Here is a 17,823-nt window from a genome sequence, read left to right as displayed (position 1 = left end):
ACTGTTAAATTTTGGTTAGGAATTTCAAAATATGTCGTCCGAATAAGAAAAAATTGAAAATACAATATGCTATAATTGGGTAGAAATTTGAAAATACAATGCCTTGATACTTTTTTTTGGAAGTGCAATGCTGTTAATCAGGAGAAATAGAAGTAGGATGCTATAATGTACAATAAATGGAGGTATGTTGCTATTTCTTGCATTTACTTGTTATAACCCAAATTGATCTGGTGCCAAGTTAGCTGGAATGTTTAAAAAAAAAGGACATTGTTACAACATACATGCCTTGCTGTGGAGCCAATTGGAAAACATAAGCAATAGGAATACATCTGCAGAATAATTGATAAGCTAACCCATTTGGTGATGAATTGTTGCTTCCAAAACAAACAAAACTATCAAAACAGATATAAATCAATTGTTAATGCAAACCATGGGAAAGTTTTACTTGCCAACACTGTTTATTAGACCACAAGAGTAAGCTTCAAATTGAACAAAAAGTTAAGTAATATATTAAGAATAAAAACACAAAATCTAAGGATTGGTCAAGGAACATTAGAATCACCTAGTTTTGGACCCAATGGGCCCATCCTTATGTAGACCTCCCAAAACAATATGCAATGTTTAGGAAGTAAAACAAAAAATATATATATGCAAAGAAATATCTCATCTCAAATAATTCCACACTATAAAAAATATATGGAAAGTCACTTATAAAACTGGCACTTGAAAAGAATGGCAGATTCAGTGTGTTAAAAATAAAAAAATAAATAATTAAAAAAAAACAGTATATCCATCCACTCTAATTAGGAAAAAAAAAGGACTAGAAACAAGATTTTTTTTTAATTAAACAAGACTACAAATATTGTTTTGAGTAATGCACGTGCATACCAATAAATCATGCCTCAAATATCCTCTCATACAAATATTGTTCTTAAAGCCTTGCCTTGAAGATGAAGAAAACGAGACATAAAGCATAATGGGCTAGTGGGTCGAATATGGGCCAAAGACGGCTAAGTCTTCATTCCTAGGACAATCCCAGTAGGATCTACCAAGTACCAAGTAACAACCTAATCATTGTCTTGTCTCCTTGAGAAAAAGTACCACATGAACTAGATAAGTGACAGGCCCATGCTTCATGTTACTGGATTTATTTTTATTTATATTTTTTGCATAATGTTAATTTTGTAACTACATGAAAAATACAAAGAGTTTTCAGTCATTATGCTCCTGTAAAGAATGAAAAATAAAAAAGAAGACCAAAGTGAAAATCTTAGACAAATCACATAGACAGAAATCGAATCAAAGAAGACACAAACACGATTCCAAATTTTATATCGAAACGAAGAGAACATAGACGGCCCCATTTTGTTTGATGTTTGTTCGATTTTTATTACGAATTGACTTCAGATTTTTTTTAATTGCTTTATGTTATATACAAATCACTGATTTCTACACATTAAATTTTTGACTTGTTCTTGAGAACAAGCTTGACATATATTTTGTTAACATAAACTCTAGTATTCAATTTACTAGATTGAAGGGGGTTGCCTTTGTGCAAGTGTAACACCCTGAATTTGACAGAGATAGCTAGTTAAATACCTCAATTACCAATATTACATTCATCAAGATACCATACCACCATTTATTACAATAATTCCAAATCATTAATTAGATTTATTACAAACTAGAATTACATCTATTCTGATCATATCGAGTTTTAATCACTATCAGTGGCGGATACAGTCCATTCTAGTGGGGTGCATGACACCCACTTACAAGTATGTGCCACCTTCTATTATAGACAAACAAGTTTTTCTTTTTTTCTTTTTGAAAAGATGTATGTTTGGACACCACTAAAGATTTTTGGCACCCACTTAACTTAAAAATAAAATACCCTAGAAAATTAAGATTTATTAATTAATTAAATTTTTATACAAAGTGAACTTCTTTAATTATTGGTTCTGGATCCGCCACTGATCACTAACATTGTTCATCATTCTAATATTCATTGTTATCTCCGGTCTGCCTTTGATCACCTTGACCTAGGTTAAACACTTGCCCTTCACACTAGAACATCCTTCTTTCAAATCCCGGGAAACCGTAAGCTAAACAACTAACGCGTTAATCAATTTACATAATATAGATATTGGAACAGTTTCATGAGCATTTCATAGAACACACACTAAGAAAATAATTCCAATTGTACAAAACATGTTCTCAAAATCTATGAGAGCTTAACCCTTACATATTTCAACCTCAAGGGCTTCGTTGTAAACAAGTGAAGGAAACCACCGACATCAACTAGTGAAGTACACAAATTAAAGCACGTGATGGAAGCTCAAAAAGTACGCCACCCGTGACAAACCCTCCTTCCTTTTACATCATTAAAAACATTAGCAATGACTCTTTACCCAACTCTATCTAGAATCTACATGATGGAAATTAAAATCTACAACTTGGTTTAGACCCAAAGCCTAAATCTTACATTTGATTTCAGTCCATCGCTTTAGAGAGGTATATTTACATTGTGGTTTACTTAATTATATTAGATATGATTTACATTGCTTAGGTAAGTATAATGATATCTTCTTCTTTCTAGGCTTTAAGTTTAACACTTGTTTCTTTTGGGCATGTATTTTATCAGGCAAGTAGAGACATATCTTTTGTGTGTTGAGAATTTAATAGCACCCTTTTGATATTTCTAGTTGTATTTTAGTTGACTAGGTAGATTATTAATCATTTTGGGACTTCTTAATTATGCTCTTGGCATATAACTGAGGCTATTGTAATTGCTATTTTCCAAATATTAGGACACTACATATAAGATATGATAGTTGCGTGTCTGTAAATGTCCAAATAAAATCTAGTATAACTCAAAATAAGAATTACCTGATCCTGAAGCAAACCACAATTCAGGACATCTAGAAACAATAACCATGGTTCTCTCAACTTCAAATTAAGAGAACTCAGAAAGTATAACCACATCAAAACATGCAATAAAAACAAATTTGATATTATGATTCACCAAAACTCGTATTAGGTGAGTGAGTACTGATCTCAAGCTAAGCAATCAAGGTTTCCATATACGACGGCGCTACCAACGAGCATCTCCTTCAACGTTTTGGACATAACCAGATACGAAGACAAGACATATAAAATCGAACGTATGAATTACTTACTGATATCCGATAACTGAGTGGGGATGAGCGGAAAACCTGATGCGCTGTGCGTTGATACTTCGATAAGCATATGTTAACGCGTGAAAGAAACTGAAAACCCTAATTCAACTTCTTCCGAATCCCAAACGCCATTTTCAGATGCTTACATGCAATTGAATCTGGAAGAGGAAATGGCGGTGCAATAGAAGGATGTACCTATATCCCCACCACGCGTCTTATTCGCTTTTTTCTTTCCTTAAAAAAAGGAAAACCATGTTCCTGTACATTCTATTTCAAATGTTTTTCAACAGCGTGACGTGTCTTTTTTACATGCTTTAACCCATTCTGAATTGTATACTAATGGACCTTCATTTTGTAGTCTGGCACGTTCCTTGAGAAACAGATGTTGGTCTACTCAAGTCAAACAAAAGTCATTTGACAATGATTTCCATAAAACAGTAATGGTATATAAGTAATTTTGTAACTTGTAAGTTGACACATAAAAGTTCAAAGTAAATCTGATTAAAGAAGAGTCAAGTGGCCGATGAATGAGAAACAAACTCCACTTCTTTATGAGTAACAACGTAATTTCACAAGTTTTATGGTGTGTTAAATCCAATAAATCGAAGTGACTTCAGGTCTGGTCAAGCGTTGATGACCTTTTTCTGCTTTCTGTACAGAAGAAAAAACAGGAAGACAAAGAGGATAGAAGAAAGAGAACATACAGAAAAATCAATGTTGATGGTAGGCTGTTCTGACCTTGCGTCCAAGATCTGGAACCGCGTTGTTTCAAATCGATTTACAGAGAAGTAAAAGAGTGAGATAGAATTATAGAAATCGAGAGCAGAGACTTTTCGGGGAAGCAAAGGTAGATGAAAGCAATAGAGGGCGGTGGAAGGAGTCGGTGATTGGATGAAGGAGCCGGTGATTGGATGACAAGGGCGGCGAGGGACGAAACGGCAATTGACATAATTGGTGGCACAATTTCAAAAGAGGTAGAGTATACTGTCGAAAATTTGGTGTAAAAATTTCAAAAGTGTCAAAGTATACTGTTGTAACATGATATTTATATAATATATTACTAGAAAAGATTTCATGGCGTTGTCGGGTCGGGAGGATTGCTTTGTAAAGTAAAGTAGTATGTTGAATTGCATTGAGATAATCTAGTAAATGAAGATAAACAATATCATCTAATTACATAAGTAAATAAATCTAAATCATTATTTCTTGCAATAAATAAGGAAAATAAATAAATTGTCTCACAGATTGAACTTTATTGCCATGTATGGCAGCGGCCGGAATACAAATCCGGAAAATATAGACCGTTGTTTTTTGTCTGTTAATATGAGGGTAATTTAGTCTTTTAAGGTAGTAGAGATTGAATTTGTGACGACGGGTAAACCATATGAACCATTTATGTAGTTTTGGTGGTGATGGTATTGGGTGAATATTTTATGTAATTTTGGTGGTGGTGGTGATGGCAGCTGGTGGGTGACTTTATGGTATTAGGTGAATATTTCTAATAAATAAAACATTAATTTAAAACCAAAAAGAGAAATATAAATTAATAAAAAAATCGGATTATGAGTAAAAGAGTGATTTCGGTTTCCATCGTTGTCCTTAATATGTTAAATCTGGTAAACGATAGGGACCAATAGTGTAATTTTGTCTAAGATTAATAATAATAATAATAATGAGGGACCATTTCTACCAAAAGACTAAATACTAATAATATGTAACAAAAGACGATGATAATGAAAAATTCAAACGAAAGTGAAAGGATTGTTTGTGAACAAAAACATAAATGTGAATGATCAATATTGTAAGTAGTTTTTTAAAACCAACATAAGTTGGAGGATGGAGGACCAAAAGTGACAAAAAAAATTGATATAAAAAAGAAGAGCTAACATACATAACCGTAGGGACCAATCTTGTCAAACACTTAGGAAGTTTACTATTCCTAACTTTCATATTTTTAATATATATATATATATATATATATATATATATATATATATATATATATATAATAATAATAATAATAATAATAATAATAGAGTCAATGATTAAAAGCCATCTATGTTAAATATAGAGGTGTTAACTACTCGCAGCAAAAATACTTGATGAAATTATCTAGCATATGTTTTTGGTGATATATATATCATCTTGTTGGTTATAAAATCATATCACAATTGATCCTCTTAGTGCACTAGCATGACTAAGAAGAGGAATAAAAAATTGTTGAAATGGTTAAATCAAAAGGATGAATCATACTTCGTTCCAAAATCAAATCTTAGAATCGTACTCCAAGATTGTGAATTGAGTGAAACATTGTAAGAAGTTCTAAAACACTCATCAAACGTGAAGTAGAAAATTATTTTTCTTACTCTTGCGCGTTTGAAATTGGTAAATTGTGATGTCTTGGATAAGACAAAGACCAACCAATACCAATTGTGTATGGTGTTTATCTTGATAAGAATCCGCACTAACTCTTGAATATTTGTTTGTCAATAAATGGTTTCTTGACAAGATAATCTTATATGTCAAGAGGTCAGTGGGAGTCTAAATGATCTTGAAAAGTTTCAAGAACTAATCAAAAGTAAACTTATTATTAAACACTAGCACCCGTCTTGAGATTTGTAACCTATCGTGTTGACATATTCTTGTTTCTGTGTCAATCCAATTGAGTTGATTATGCACATGAGTTCTACAAGCTCTCAATAGACTGTATAAGGAAATCACTTTGTTTAATGAAAGTACATTGACTGGTATAGGTGAGATGCTAAATAATTTGGAAGCAATTGTGGGACCCTTGATGGCAAGAAATTAAGAATGAACAAGTTCTGTCCATAAGAGTTTGAATTTGTCACAAACATTATCTTACGATTATGGTTATGCAAATTCACATGGATAGGAACACATACACCATAAAATCTAAGTGTCATAAGGTTTCTCTCCTTCATGAAAATGATTGTGAGGAAACGCTTTCACTAAGAAATATTTTAAGAAGATAGCAATTGTGTAGATTGCATTCTCAAAATTCGATTATGATTACGGCATCCCTCTTCATAGTTCCAATTGTGAGATTTGGCTATTAGTATGAACGTTTGGGACTTAGTAATATAAGTTCTAAAATAGTTTAGACACACATAAGAGTTATCTAAGGGGAGGTGTATGAGTTTAAGAAGCTGAGGTAAAATCTTATCAAAGCATATCGTATTAGAAACATTGAACTTTGGAAGTCAATAAGTATTGTTTTCTAGAAGTTTAGCTGGTTTCTGGATATGTGTCAAAGCCAGTGAGAGCATAAATGTTATGTTGGAATGGATATAATTAACATGATAGTGGGAGCATGATTATTATTTATTAATTATAGAAAACAAAAGTTTCACTTTACAAAGTTACAGGGGTTGAAAAGTTGTTTTGTTATAATTAAGGGAGAGAATGTTATACTTTGTTTCAAATCTAAAAGCTTAGATCGAGAAATTTTAATCAAATTTAGTCAAGGATATATATTAACTACGTTCTCAAAATTCGATTATGATTACGGCATCTCTCTTCATAATTCGAATTGTGAGAGCGTGGAAAATAGGAATATTATGGAAAATAGCTGATAAAGTATCATGCATTTATGTAAGACATTATGAATCGTGTCTCATACGCTTCTGGTATAGGATCAATTGCATATGTTGTAATATTTGACCATTCTAAATTTTTCCAAATGCCTAGGGCATTAAGAGGGAAAAAGGACGAGAACCGTGTAACATCCCAAAATTCGAGACTAAAAATTTCGTTTTGATTAATTAAAAATCGCTTAATAAATTTTGCTCTATCATTTACTAACATTCTTAATATAAAAAATTATCAGAGTTTTAAATCCCAAAGATCATCTAGTGCAGAAAACATGGTGTGATGTGCTTTGATCGCCCCGATCTCCTTCCTTAGAAAAGCATTAGTACCTTAAACAAATAGCTGAAAACCGTAAGCACGAAGCTTAGTGAGTTCCCCAGATACCACATACCATACATATCAATCGATCCATACATGCCATAGGTAACCATGAGCCATACATAACAAACATATCCACAATCAAGTAAGGTGCTATGTGCCAAACATAGTCTTGTTGTTATGCCATGGGCCACACGTGGTCTTCCTTGCCAAGCCTGGGGCCACTCCTTGGGTCTTACAGACAAGTGTCAAGGGCCACCCCTGGTCTTCCATGCAAGCATCACAAAGACAACTATACATACTACTTTACTAGGCTACTTAATATATAGTGTGCCAAGAGCTACCTCCTGGTCTTTCATACATAATAGTATACAATGCGCCAGGAGCCTCTTCCTGGTCTTTCATACATATTGCCTAGGGCTAACCCTTGGATCTTCCTACCATACATAATAACATATTGTGTGCAAGGAGTCGTCTCCTGGTCTTTCATGCATAATGCCTAGGGCTAACCCCCGGGTCTTCCTTTTATACATAAACAAAATGGGCCGACATTGTGGCCGTAGACCCATAGGAGACTCACCTCACACTGCTGAAGACTCATTGAACACTTCTGACTACTAACTGGCACCTCTGAACTACTGATCCTTCGGCTTCCCGAACTATCAATACCCAAAACAATATTTAGACCATAATAATCCAAAAGTCAACCCTGGTCAAACTTGGTCAAAGTCAAGATCCAGTTGACCTGACTCGCCGAGTTGGTCTACCAACTCGTCGAGTCCATACTCCTCCAACCCCATACGACCCCGAATCCACTCATCGAGTCTAGTATTAACTCAACGGGTTCTCCTTTAACCACATAATTGGGACCAACTTCATCCGACTCGCCGAGTTCATCCTTGAACTCGTCGACTTCATCATCCACATATGAATGTGTCTAGTCTGTGACTCACCGAGTTGTATGAACAACTCGTCGATTCCATCTTCATAGCTAAGGAGATTGCCTTAGACTCGCCGAGTTCTTCCTTGAACTCGTCGAGTACGATGAACTTCATGACCATTATGGACTCGGGCCAACTGAGTCCCTTTCCAAGCTCATTCATACCCTTAACAGAAGGGTTTTGGGGTAAGAACTGGCCCGACTCGCCGAGTCTCTCTATGTCCAACATTATTCAAACGATTTCCAACTAGCTTAACGCATCCAAGACACAGATCTGGCCTCTTAGGTTCGTGATATCACACAAAGCCACTACATTTGCACCCATGCATGGCCCTTTTTGCTCAAAAGGCCAAAACAACTCCTTAAACATTGCATGGAGAGGTATAATAGCATAAAGCTTCCACCTTTATGCCTCTAACACTCTGAACACCTCTAAATTTGGAAGGATCTAGCTTTGAGGGCGTCCAAATCCCACAAGACATCCTTCTTGGACCATAAACTCCATAAAAGGGACATAAAGAGATCTATCAAACTAGAAGTCAAGGTGAGAACTTGATTACCAGAAAATGAAGATGATGAAGCAAACTTCCTGGATCTACAACCTTTTCCTTGGACCTTCAACCTCCTTCTTCTTCTTCTAGACTTCAAGAAAACTCTAAATCCTTCAATAAGGCTCACACACTCAATGATAACACTAGGGTTTCGTGGGACAGGTTCTGGACAATGGAGGCTACAAATGAGGCCGATATAATGAGAATAAGATGCTTAAATAGGGCACCAAATCCTAATTTAGGGTTTTCCCAAAACCTGGCCAACTCACTGAGTCAGTCCTCTGACTCGTCGAGGAGGTCACTTAACCCGCAACCAAAATCGCGCTCCTACTCGTTGAATCACCCATCTACTCGATGAGTCACTCCCTTATCTTAAGGTTTTCTTTCCTTTCCAGGTCTTCTAAATTCAGGGTGTTACAAACCGGATTTGACTAAAATAATTAAACAACTGTCATGGACAATCTAAGGTTCGCCAAGGATTAGTCGCTTGTGATCAGTTGGAAGTATAGCAGTGGATGGACCATATTGACGTTATTATGAATAAATAAGATTCCATTTATAATGAGTTGTCGTATGGTAAATATGAAAATGTTTCCTTATTGGGAGTTAGACGTTAAGAATTTATGTATAGATTAGAAAATTTTAGGCAAGAAGGATGTTCAAAGGATTGTACCTTGAATGTAAGATTTCACATCTATGGGATTATCTTGTAACAATCTCCAATAGAGTACTTTGTAATTTCATTAGGAAATTCTTGGTGACTTTGGTGCTGTGACATTACGAAAGGACCGTTGCATAAAATGTTAGAATCCAACATATTCTAGTAGTGGCGAGAATTTTGTATTCTCACACTAATGATTAGTATTAGGAATTGTGAAATTAGAATCATTGGAAATATTTTCATTTGATCTATTTTAAAAAGTAAGGGTCGTAGGTAAACATAATGTGTGTGCTTGGAGCATAGGACAACTGTTGTTGTAATTCAAGTAAGAAGTTGATTACCCGAAACAACAAATAATGAGTAATCAATATGGTGATTAAATAAAATTGTTTTATTTATACTCAAAAGTTTGGGGCCATATAGTATTAGTATTATTCTTGTGTTTCATTTTGCATGTTTTGACTTCCCGAATAATAAGATTATTCAAACCCTCCATAGTCGCTCATACTTTGGAAGTAGATATGAAAGAAGACTGTCATGAATCCGTCTGTAGATTGTCTAAAGTGTTTCGACATAGCACAGGTTTACTGTAGAGTTCATGAGTGTTGCTATAAGATTAGAGTATTGGATTAAACCCACGCTCACTTGGATCGCTTCATGGATTTTATCACGAGTGATTGGTGAGACGATAATATCTTATAATCTTGAAACCAAGACGTGTGAGTTGTATTCTGCAAGTCGGTTGTGCATTGACAATATGTAATCGCACCAGTAACATGGTGTTATAAAACATATTGTTGTGTGTGATTCGGTAAGTAAGTACAAGTGAGCATTCGAGTCGAAGTTTATCCGTTCCTTTTACCCAAAGTGGGATAAAAGCGATATCTGTGGGCCCCTCGATGATTTAGTGATGACACCCTAAGCACTTGGCCAAGCCAGGACTAAGTTGATGTGTTCAATTGTAGTCTGTTGTCAGTCGTCATAAATCGGAAATTAGGAAACAACACAAGAGCAGAGAGTATGATTAAAATCCATGTCTCAGTTCATACGATATCTAGAATGGAGGAATATATGATCCCTTATCTGAAGGACAGGTTGTTGATAAGATCAAAGTTCGACAGCGTCTTTGAGAGCTATGGTTGCTAATCAGATTGTACTTGCATTTATAGTCACTAGACTTATCCAAGTGGGAGACTGTTGGATTAGTGTCTAAGCCCGTAACTATATTTGGTAAGTATTTGACCCGGTTGTGCATGGTTCTTTTGGGTTGCTTTCACCAAAGCAACTTGATAGGATGATTTATGAGGATAAAGGATTAATTATGATTTATTAATATATTATATCAATAACATATTAAAGGAGAAATCATATTATTTAATTAATATTAGTCAAGAATTAATTAAGAATTAGTTTTGTGGTTAAAAGAGATTAATTAAACTTATGGGACTAGAATTGTAATTATAAGATAATTGCAATTGGGCTATGGATCACTTTGGAACATAGGTTGGACGAATTCTATGGGAAGCCTATAAGGAATTCATCCAAGGGTGCTCTAAAGGGAGTCCATGGGCTGCTTGGAGCCCAATCAGTCAAATTAGGGTTTCCTTGTTTGATAACCCTAATAGCCTCACTATATAAAGACCCCTATGGCCCCAAAAACATGGCTAACTCTTTTAGAAGAACCCTAGAACGTTTTTTGGTGCCTCCTCCCTTTCTCTTTGTTCATCCTCTTGCTTGTGGTGTTTGTAAGCCATTAGAGGAGTGACACTTGTGACTTTAAGCTCCAAGACATGAAGATTCAAGCCATTCTTGAAGAGGTAATCATCTAGATCTATTCTTATATGTTAATTTCGAAATTCATATGCTAGATTAGGGGTATTTAGTCTTGGATGAATTGCATGTACAACAGAGAAACCTAGATCCAAGAATTAGGGTTTGTATGAGCACATAGGATGTTCTTTTGTATAAAACCCATCAGTTTTGACCAGAGATAATAGAGACAAAGACGGAAATGAGTTATAGATGAGAAGGAGGCGACACATAACATATCTGGTATAAATCCGACAAACATTTCGCCGATGATGGAACATATCAGAGAAAAAAAATAAGTTCAAGAGTTCTAGAACAAAACGAAATCAAGATTAGGTTGAGATGATGACTGCGATTTGTGATTTTTGATGCTCCGACAACGACACCAACGGTGGGGGAACATATTTAATGTAGATCCAACAAAATTCCGATAGGTCATAACTTGTTCATTATAAATCGGATTTCAGCGTTCCTTATATCCTCGAAATCCTTGTTGCGACCACTCCAACTTTCTTCATAGATATTTGGTCGATCTATTATTTTATTTTTGACGAATATTTTTATTATTATTTTATTACATCGTTACAAGCACGTATATTGCACATAAATCACATAATACTCAAATAAATATTATTCATTACTTCAAAATATGTTATAATTGTTGATCCTAACTATTATATCATTATAATAATACTTAGCCTAGAAACACATGCGTTACAGTACTGGTAGATCAAGGCTTCTCCAGTGCACCCCTATTCGCGGATATGGTGACAGAAATGAAGGAAATGGAGGGTTGTCTGCTTGCAACGTTTTTCGTCAACAGATGTGTAGAAGAGATGCGACTACTTGTGTTCTTTGATTCATGGATGAAGAAGTTGGGAAGATGAAAAGATAAAAGGGCTAAGCACTTTAGTTTTGGGTGGTGAGACCCACCTATTTATTAAATATATTTATTTAATAAATAAATAATAAAAAATAAATAAATTATTAAAAAAGAAATAGTCTTTTTAAGTCGGTAAATAAAAGTTAAATGTTACATATTCACTATTTAATTAGTTAGGAGAATTTCTAGAAAAAAAAAAATTAATTTTCAAAAATTAATAATAGGGGTAAAATGTACAACAAAAATGGAAAACCAAACTTAAAACTAAACCAGCAAATAACATAATAGTAGGACGATTAGCGTAATTTACTCCTTATTCTATACATACAGTGTAATTTCAGACGAGTTCAACACGTGTTGAAACCGGAATAGCATCGACTCGTTTGCCGCCTTGCTGTGACGAATTTGGAATTACGGATGTGAGAGCTTATCCTGTTCGTCTCGATTTTCCAACAACATCTTCTACTCAATCTTATCCTCCATCATAATTTCTTTCACCGTGTTCTTTCAAACTCTGGTGATCAACACCAAAAGATGAGAGACCAAGATGATCGAACTCGGGTTTTGTACCAGCTCTGTTCAATGATCATCAACATCCTCGGTTCACCTCCTCTTCCTATCCCATTCCCATTCCCCACCTCCTTCGTCGGCGCCACCGTAGCTTCCTCTTCGTCGTCATCATCGGCCCCTTCGCCACAGCGACCACATGTATCTCCTACTGGATTTGCTGCACTATTTATCTCGATTTCCTTCGCGTTGATGCTGTTTGGATCCGCGATTTTCGTTATCGGGGTCATGTTGATGCCTTTGGTGATTGCTTTGGTAATGCTGTTCTACTTGGCCGGAATCGTTTCCAATTTGACTTACTTGGTCGCCGCCGTTCTCCGTCCATCTACGAGGATTGTTTCAGGTTTAGTTCGTTATTGAGACATTTTATGGTTCCTTATGCGGCATGAAGATTATCATGAAGCTGAGAACGTTAAGTAACTAGTCTGGATCCAGCACATTAGTTAAGTTACTAGTAATTACTAGTTACAATTGTGTTAATTAATACAAGTATGAAATGCGCAGCCATGGAGATTTTTAATGATCGAATAACATCTTCCTTTTCCCATCGAAGTATGAGATAACATGTGTAATCTATTGTGCTTAATTTCTTCCAAACCGCATTACTTATCATAACAAATTAACACACCACTGTTTCATAATTCATACACACATGATTAATTATATGTATATTCCAAATAACTAGGATAACTGGAAAAAGAGAGAATTAATACTTTGAAAAGACCAAAAGGTCAAATAAGATAAGTAAGAACTACATTATATATCTGCTAGCCTATGTTGATGCTGATACCAACTGCAATGAGTAAGATAGTGATCATTCCAAAGAAGATAATTGTGTGGACACAAATGGAAACCCCACTCGTCTGGAAGTTATTAAACTCAACTGCACGCCCTTTACCCGGAAGCTGAAACAACAAACCGGGCGACAACAGCACAAACAGCAACACCCCTATTAGAACAGGTGCCCAATCTGCCATTTAATTTTCTTTTTGTATAGATTTAAGCCAAACCATGTACACGGTATACATGATATATAAATGGAAACCTTAGCCATATGGCATATGACAAAAAAACTAGGTGACAAAGGACACATACAAATTTCGCCTGTGAAGCATCGTATACGTCGTTCTTCATATTAACATTTGTCTGACTTTGAATATTTAAGCCGGCAGATGGCATAGAATATGTAGATAGTAGACTATATAAACTTAATTGATTTTTCTATTTAGTGCAATTTGTCAGCTTTCCGATATATAAATTATATATTGTACGTTTTCCTGTTCAACTATATATTTAACATATCATGTGCTCATCGGACATGACATAAAATAATTAGAATGTATCGTGCCTATATAGTGATCTCTTTATTTCAAGATATATCCACGAGTAAAGCAAGAAGGATATATATATATATATATATATATATATATATATATATATATATATATATATATATATATATATATATATATATATATATATATATATATATATATATATATATATATACATACCAATATGGCGCTTCGTAAGCCATCTAGCTTTACACCTACATCAAGTGCTTCCTTTTTTCGTAATCTTTTCTTTGCACAAATGACAACGATTAATCTCTAAACCACAATAAAAAAGCAGATGAAAAGAAACACTCTTGGGATCAATAATTGTAAAAAGAACAAAAAAGAAGGTTGTAAGATAAAGCAAAAGCCCATAGCCTCCACTAGAGAAAGAAAATAAAAAACATACCTTCCCTCCAATCCTTCATTTCCACTATTTTTTGTTTTCCTTTTGAAGTTTAGCATCCCCTCCCTGCCTTCATCACCAAGTAAGTTAGTTAATTCCCTCTACTTATAATTTGCAACTCCTGCATTCTCTCACTTAACCTGAAAGGAGGCTCACTCACTCACTCACTCGTTAAACTCAGTGCCATATTTTTTTGATATCAAATTAAGATGCATACAGATTGGGGTCCAGCTGCTGTTGCAGTGGTGATGTTTGTATTATTGTCCCCAGGGTTGCTATTTCAATTGCCAGCGAGGACAAGAGTGATAGAATTTGGTAATATGTACACCAGTGGCATATCGATTCTAGTTCATGCGATTTTGTACTTTTGTATTTACACCATCTTGGTTGTAGCTATTGGTATTCACATTCGTACTTGATTGATGATTCTCGATCCTTTTTATATACTCTAAGGCTTCTTTCCCTTTGTTTTATACATTTTGTTCTTGTTGGATATGGCCTATGGGATTTACCTAAATTTTTGGTATCTCATATGTTGTGCACTTATGAGATGTTTGTAGGCATGTAATAACCAATTTCAATGTTTTTTTTACCATGTTGATGTTTAGAAAATGCATTTTGTTGATCCTATCGATTAGTTTGAGATGTTTTCAACTGTGGATATATGTTTGTTTATATCCCATGCATCGTGAATTTATTTGTTGGCAGTTTGTTGACGGGTATTTATCGTTTAGCTGAACCAAGAGATCCATGATCATTTGTTTTAAATTTTCTTTTAAATGTGTCGAGTATTTTGCACCTTAAAAAGTCTATATTACAAGGAACGGTGCACAAACCGATTGGGCTCGATCTCCAGGCTTTTCAGACTTGTCTGGACTATTGGGCTCTTCAATGTTTTGGGCAAGGCCAACACAATTTTAGTATTTACCCAAAAACAGAGGTCTGGTGAATAAAACCGGAGTAATTGAAAGTCTTGAAAGTTTTAAATTACAATTAGGCTAACAGGATTCCTAACACTTAGGCACATCAGATTTTGAAATACCACATCATTTTTAACCATTTAACATTTCATCTTAGCATTTTGAAATACCACATCATTTTTAACCATTTAACATTTCATCTTAGCATTTGATAGGGAGTGGTAGCACTCCCTCCACTCTATTTTCTTTTTTTGATTTTTTTAATTTAATTAAATTACTTCATCACACATTATCTTGAACAATCTGGTGGTATACATATAACATTTCCCATTACACTTGGAAACTGATACTCAACAAACAGTGAATTCAATCCCCACATTTTTAAACTCAACAAACAGAGCATAAGAAAACGAAGAAATATTTGAAAGTACTTAAAACTTGAGAATCTCCACCAACTGATCCCAAATACTCTCATTCACCGCCAAATCCTTCTCTATCACCAACATCTTACTCGCAGTTTCTTTTTTCGTCTTCTCCACTATCACCAAAAGACAAAACGCAAAATTTCGGTCATTCCTATGCCCTGACTCATCTCTTTCATCTGAAACGCGTCAGTGACGATCTAAGACCCAACTGAATGTGCAAGCTGTAGTGGCATTAAGAAGGTGACAGATATATCGGTAATGGGTTGAATTTAGGGTTTATTGGGATTGTTTTGAGGTATTCGTTGTGGCGAATTAGGGTTTTAGGATCCATGAATCGGGTATTGATCTGGACGAAATGAAGAGTCCAGTGAAGAACTGAGAAGAAGATGAATTGGTGGAGAAGGAGTTGTATGGACCAATCTCATTTGTTTTCACATTTTCTCTCTTCTCGCCAAATCTATAACGAGACATGGGTAGTGACTCCCCTGGCGAGAGCTAGGGGGCGGTGTTCCTAGATCGATGGTGAGCATAGCGAGTGGGTTTGACACCCCCACTCCATTTAGTCTTAGTACTACTGATAGTAGGCACCTAATTATCTGGAATCCGAGCTGACAGTTCTGTGAATGTCAGAACCGCGTTTGAAACTCTTTCCTAAAACAAATTACTCGAATTTTTTTAGTTTTTTTTAATGGTTTCCATTTTCAAAATAAATCAATTAACTTTTTCAAAGTAAATATATGAACCACAAAAATTAGGCATCATAAACTTGTTTGATTTATCTTTAAGCTTACGGAGGTGATAACGAATGATAGGCTTTCTATGTAGTGAACTTCTTGTTGAAATAATAATGTATGATGCTTTAAATGTAATTATATTGCATATCACTTTGCTTCTATGTAGTGAACTTCTTGTTGAAATAATAATGTATGATGCTTTAAATGTATTATATTGCATATCACTTTGCAAGTTGTAATGTTGATGAAGACCGATTGTGGCAACTCTTCTATTTTTACAAAAATTATATATTTCATCTTTCTAATTTTTTAAAATACTTTATAAAATGATATTTTTCAATATTTTATATTTTAAAATGTTAATTTGAGCCAATTTAGTTTGAACTTTTAGCTTTTCACCTCTTTTATTTTCTAAAATTTTATGCTTATCCCCCGTAGTATGTATATGTCGGTATGAATTCAAAGTTGTAACGTTTCAACGAAATTTATAATATTCGTTTGTTAATTTTAGGAAAAAAAAACTTACACGGTTTTTCCATTTACGTGTCAGTATAAGTTCGAATTTGTCTACGTTTTGACATATATATATATATATATATATATATATATATATATATATATATCTATATATATATATATATATATATATATATATATATATATATATGTGTGTGTGTGTTTTTGTTCTTATTTTTATGTATGTTTCCTACATATAAGTCATATCATATATAATACAATTTTTATTTTTGGAAATTCCGTTTCTTAACTTAAAAAAAAAATATTACTTACTTATTTTTATGTATGTCACTATAAATTTAAGTTTTTATAGATTTCAATATAAATTTTTGTTTATGTTTTCATGCTCATTTTGTATATGTTTCTTAAAAAAAATATTACTTACTTATTTTCATTCGATGATATAAATTTGAGTAGGTAATGATATCGATCTTGTATATGTATCTATCAACAAACACAACAGTACATATTTTTTATTAATATAATTATCAAATTTAAACCTACAAAATAGATTGTCACTGCTGCGACGCGCGGATGCAATTTAGTAGTTCTCAATCAATATGAAATCCATTTCATTTTAAAAACCATATAACTTATGTAAGCCGTAATAATTGTCCTTATTATTTGATCCAAAACAAGCATGAGATGGATACCGATGGAGTAATATGTTTATTGAAATGAAATATCAAATGTAAGACAGTCGACAAAAATGAATGATAACTGTTAATCAATTTTTATTATATATATACTAGTAGTGTACCCGCACGATATAGCGACGAAGAATAATTTTTTCGTGGAGTTGTTTCTTTTCGACGATTATTTTCTTTTTGACATGTTTTGTATCAGCGATTGCGCTCTTTTAGGCACATTGTTTTGTTTCATATATTACGTTCTTTTTGCCGAATATATTCTTTTCGTTTCGCCGATTAAGTTTTTTTTCGGTGAGTTCTTTCATCCATCTCTTTTTGTTA

At 34.1% G+C, this 17,823-nt stretch overlaps 2 protein-coding genes and 1 long non-coding RNA gene across 4 annotated transcripts; 1 reads left to right on the top strand and 2 right to left on the bottom strand.

Annotated features, from left to right (window-relative positions):
• Nucleotides 1-12,132: 12,132 nt before the first annotated feature.
• On the bottom strand, nt 12,133-13,874 carry LOC145032308 (uncharacterized). The gene is made up of 2 exons (XR_013677092.1): nt 13,613-13,874; nt 12,133-12,842 (listed from the first exon to the last, which is right to left on the bottom strand). It is a non-coding gene; the product is annotated as an uncharacterized LOC145032308 (long non-coding RNA).
• Nucleotides 13,209-13,680, bottom strand: LOC145032307 (uncharacterized). The gene has a single exon (XM_078981073.1). The coding sequence runs from the start codon at nt 13,492-13,494 to the stop codon at nt 13,285-13,287; it is 210 nt and encodes a 69-aa protein (XP_078837199.1). The 5' UTR covers nt 13,495-13,680; the 3' UTR covers nt 13,209-13,284.
• Nucleotides 13,875-14,255: 381 nt separating the features above from the next.
• Nucleotides 14,256-14,852, top strand: LOC145032305 (uncharacterized). Of its 2 annotated transcripts, XM_078981072.1 has the most exons (2): nt 14,256-14,339; nt 14,467-14,852. In XM_078981072.1, the coding sequence occupies exon 2, from the start codon at nt 14,467-14,469 to the stop codon at nt 14,674-14,676; it is 210 nt and encodes a 69-aa protein (XP_078837198.1). In that variant the 5' UTR covers nt 14,256-14,339; the 3' UTR covers nt 14,677-14,852. The 2 variants fall into 2 exon arrangements, with proteins under 2 accessions (XP_078837198.1, XP_078837197.1); XM_078981071.1 differs by having other exon boundaries at nt 14,271-14,852.
• The last annotated feature ends 2,971 nt before the right edge of the window (nt 14,853-17,823 follow it).

This window comes from Lactuca saligna, chromosome 2 (genome assembly GCF_052625555.1).
Source record: "Lactuca saligna cultivar CGN05327 chromosome 2, ASM5262555v1, whole genome shotgun sequence".
NCBI classification, from domain to species: domain Eukaryota; kingdom Viridiplantae; phylum Streptophyta; class Magnoliopsida; order Asterales; family Asteraceae; genus Lactuca; species Lactuca saligna.
The sequence above is the reverse complement of the archived record's forward strand: the minus strand, read 5'-3'. Positions and strand labels throughout refer to the sequence as shown.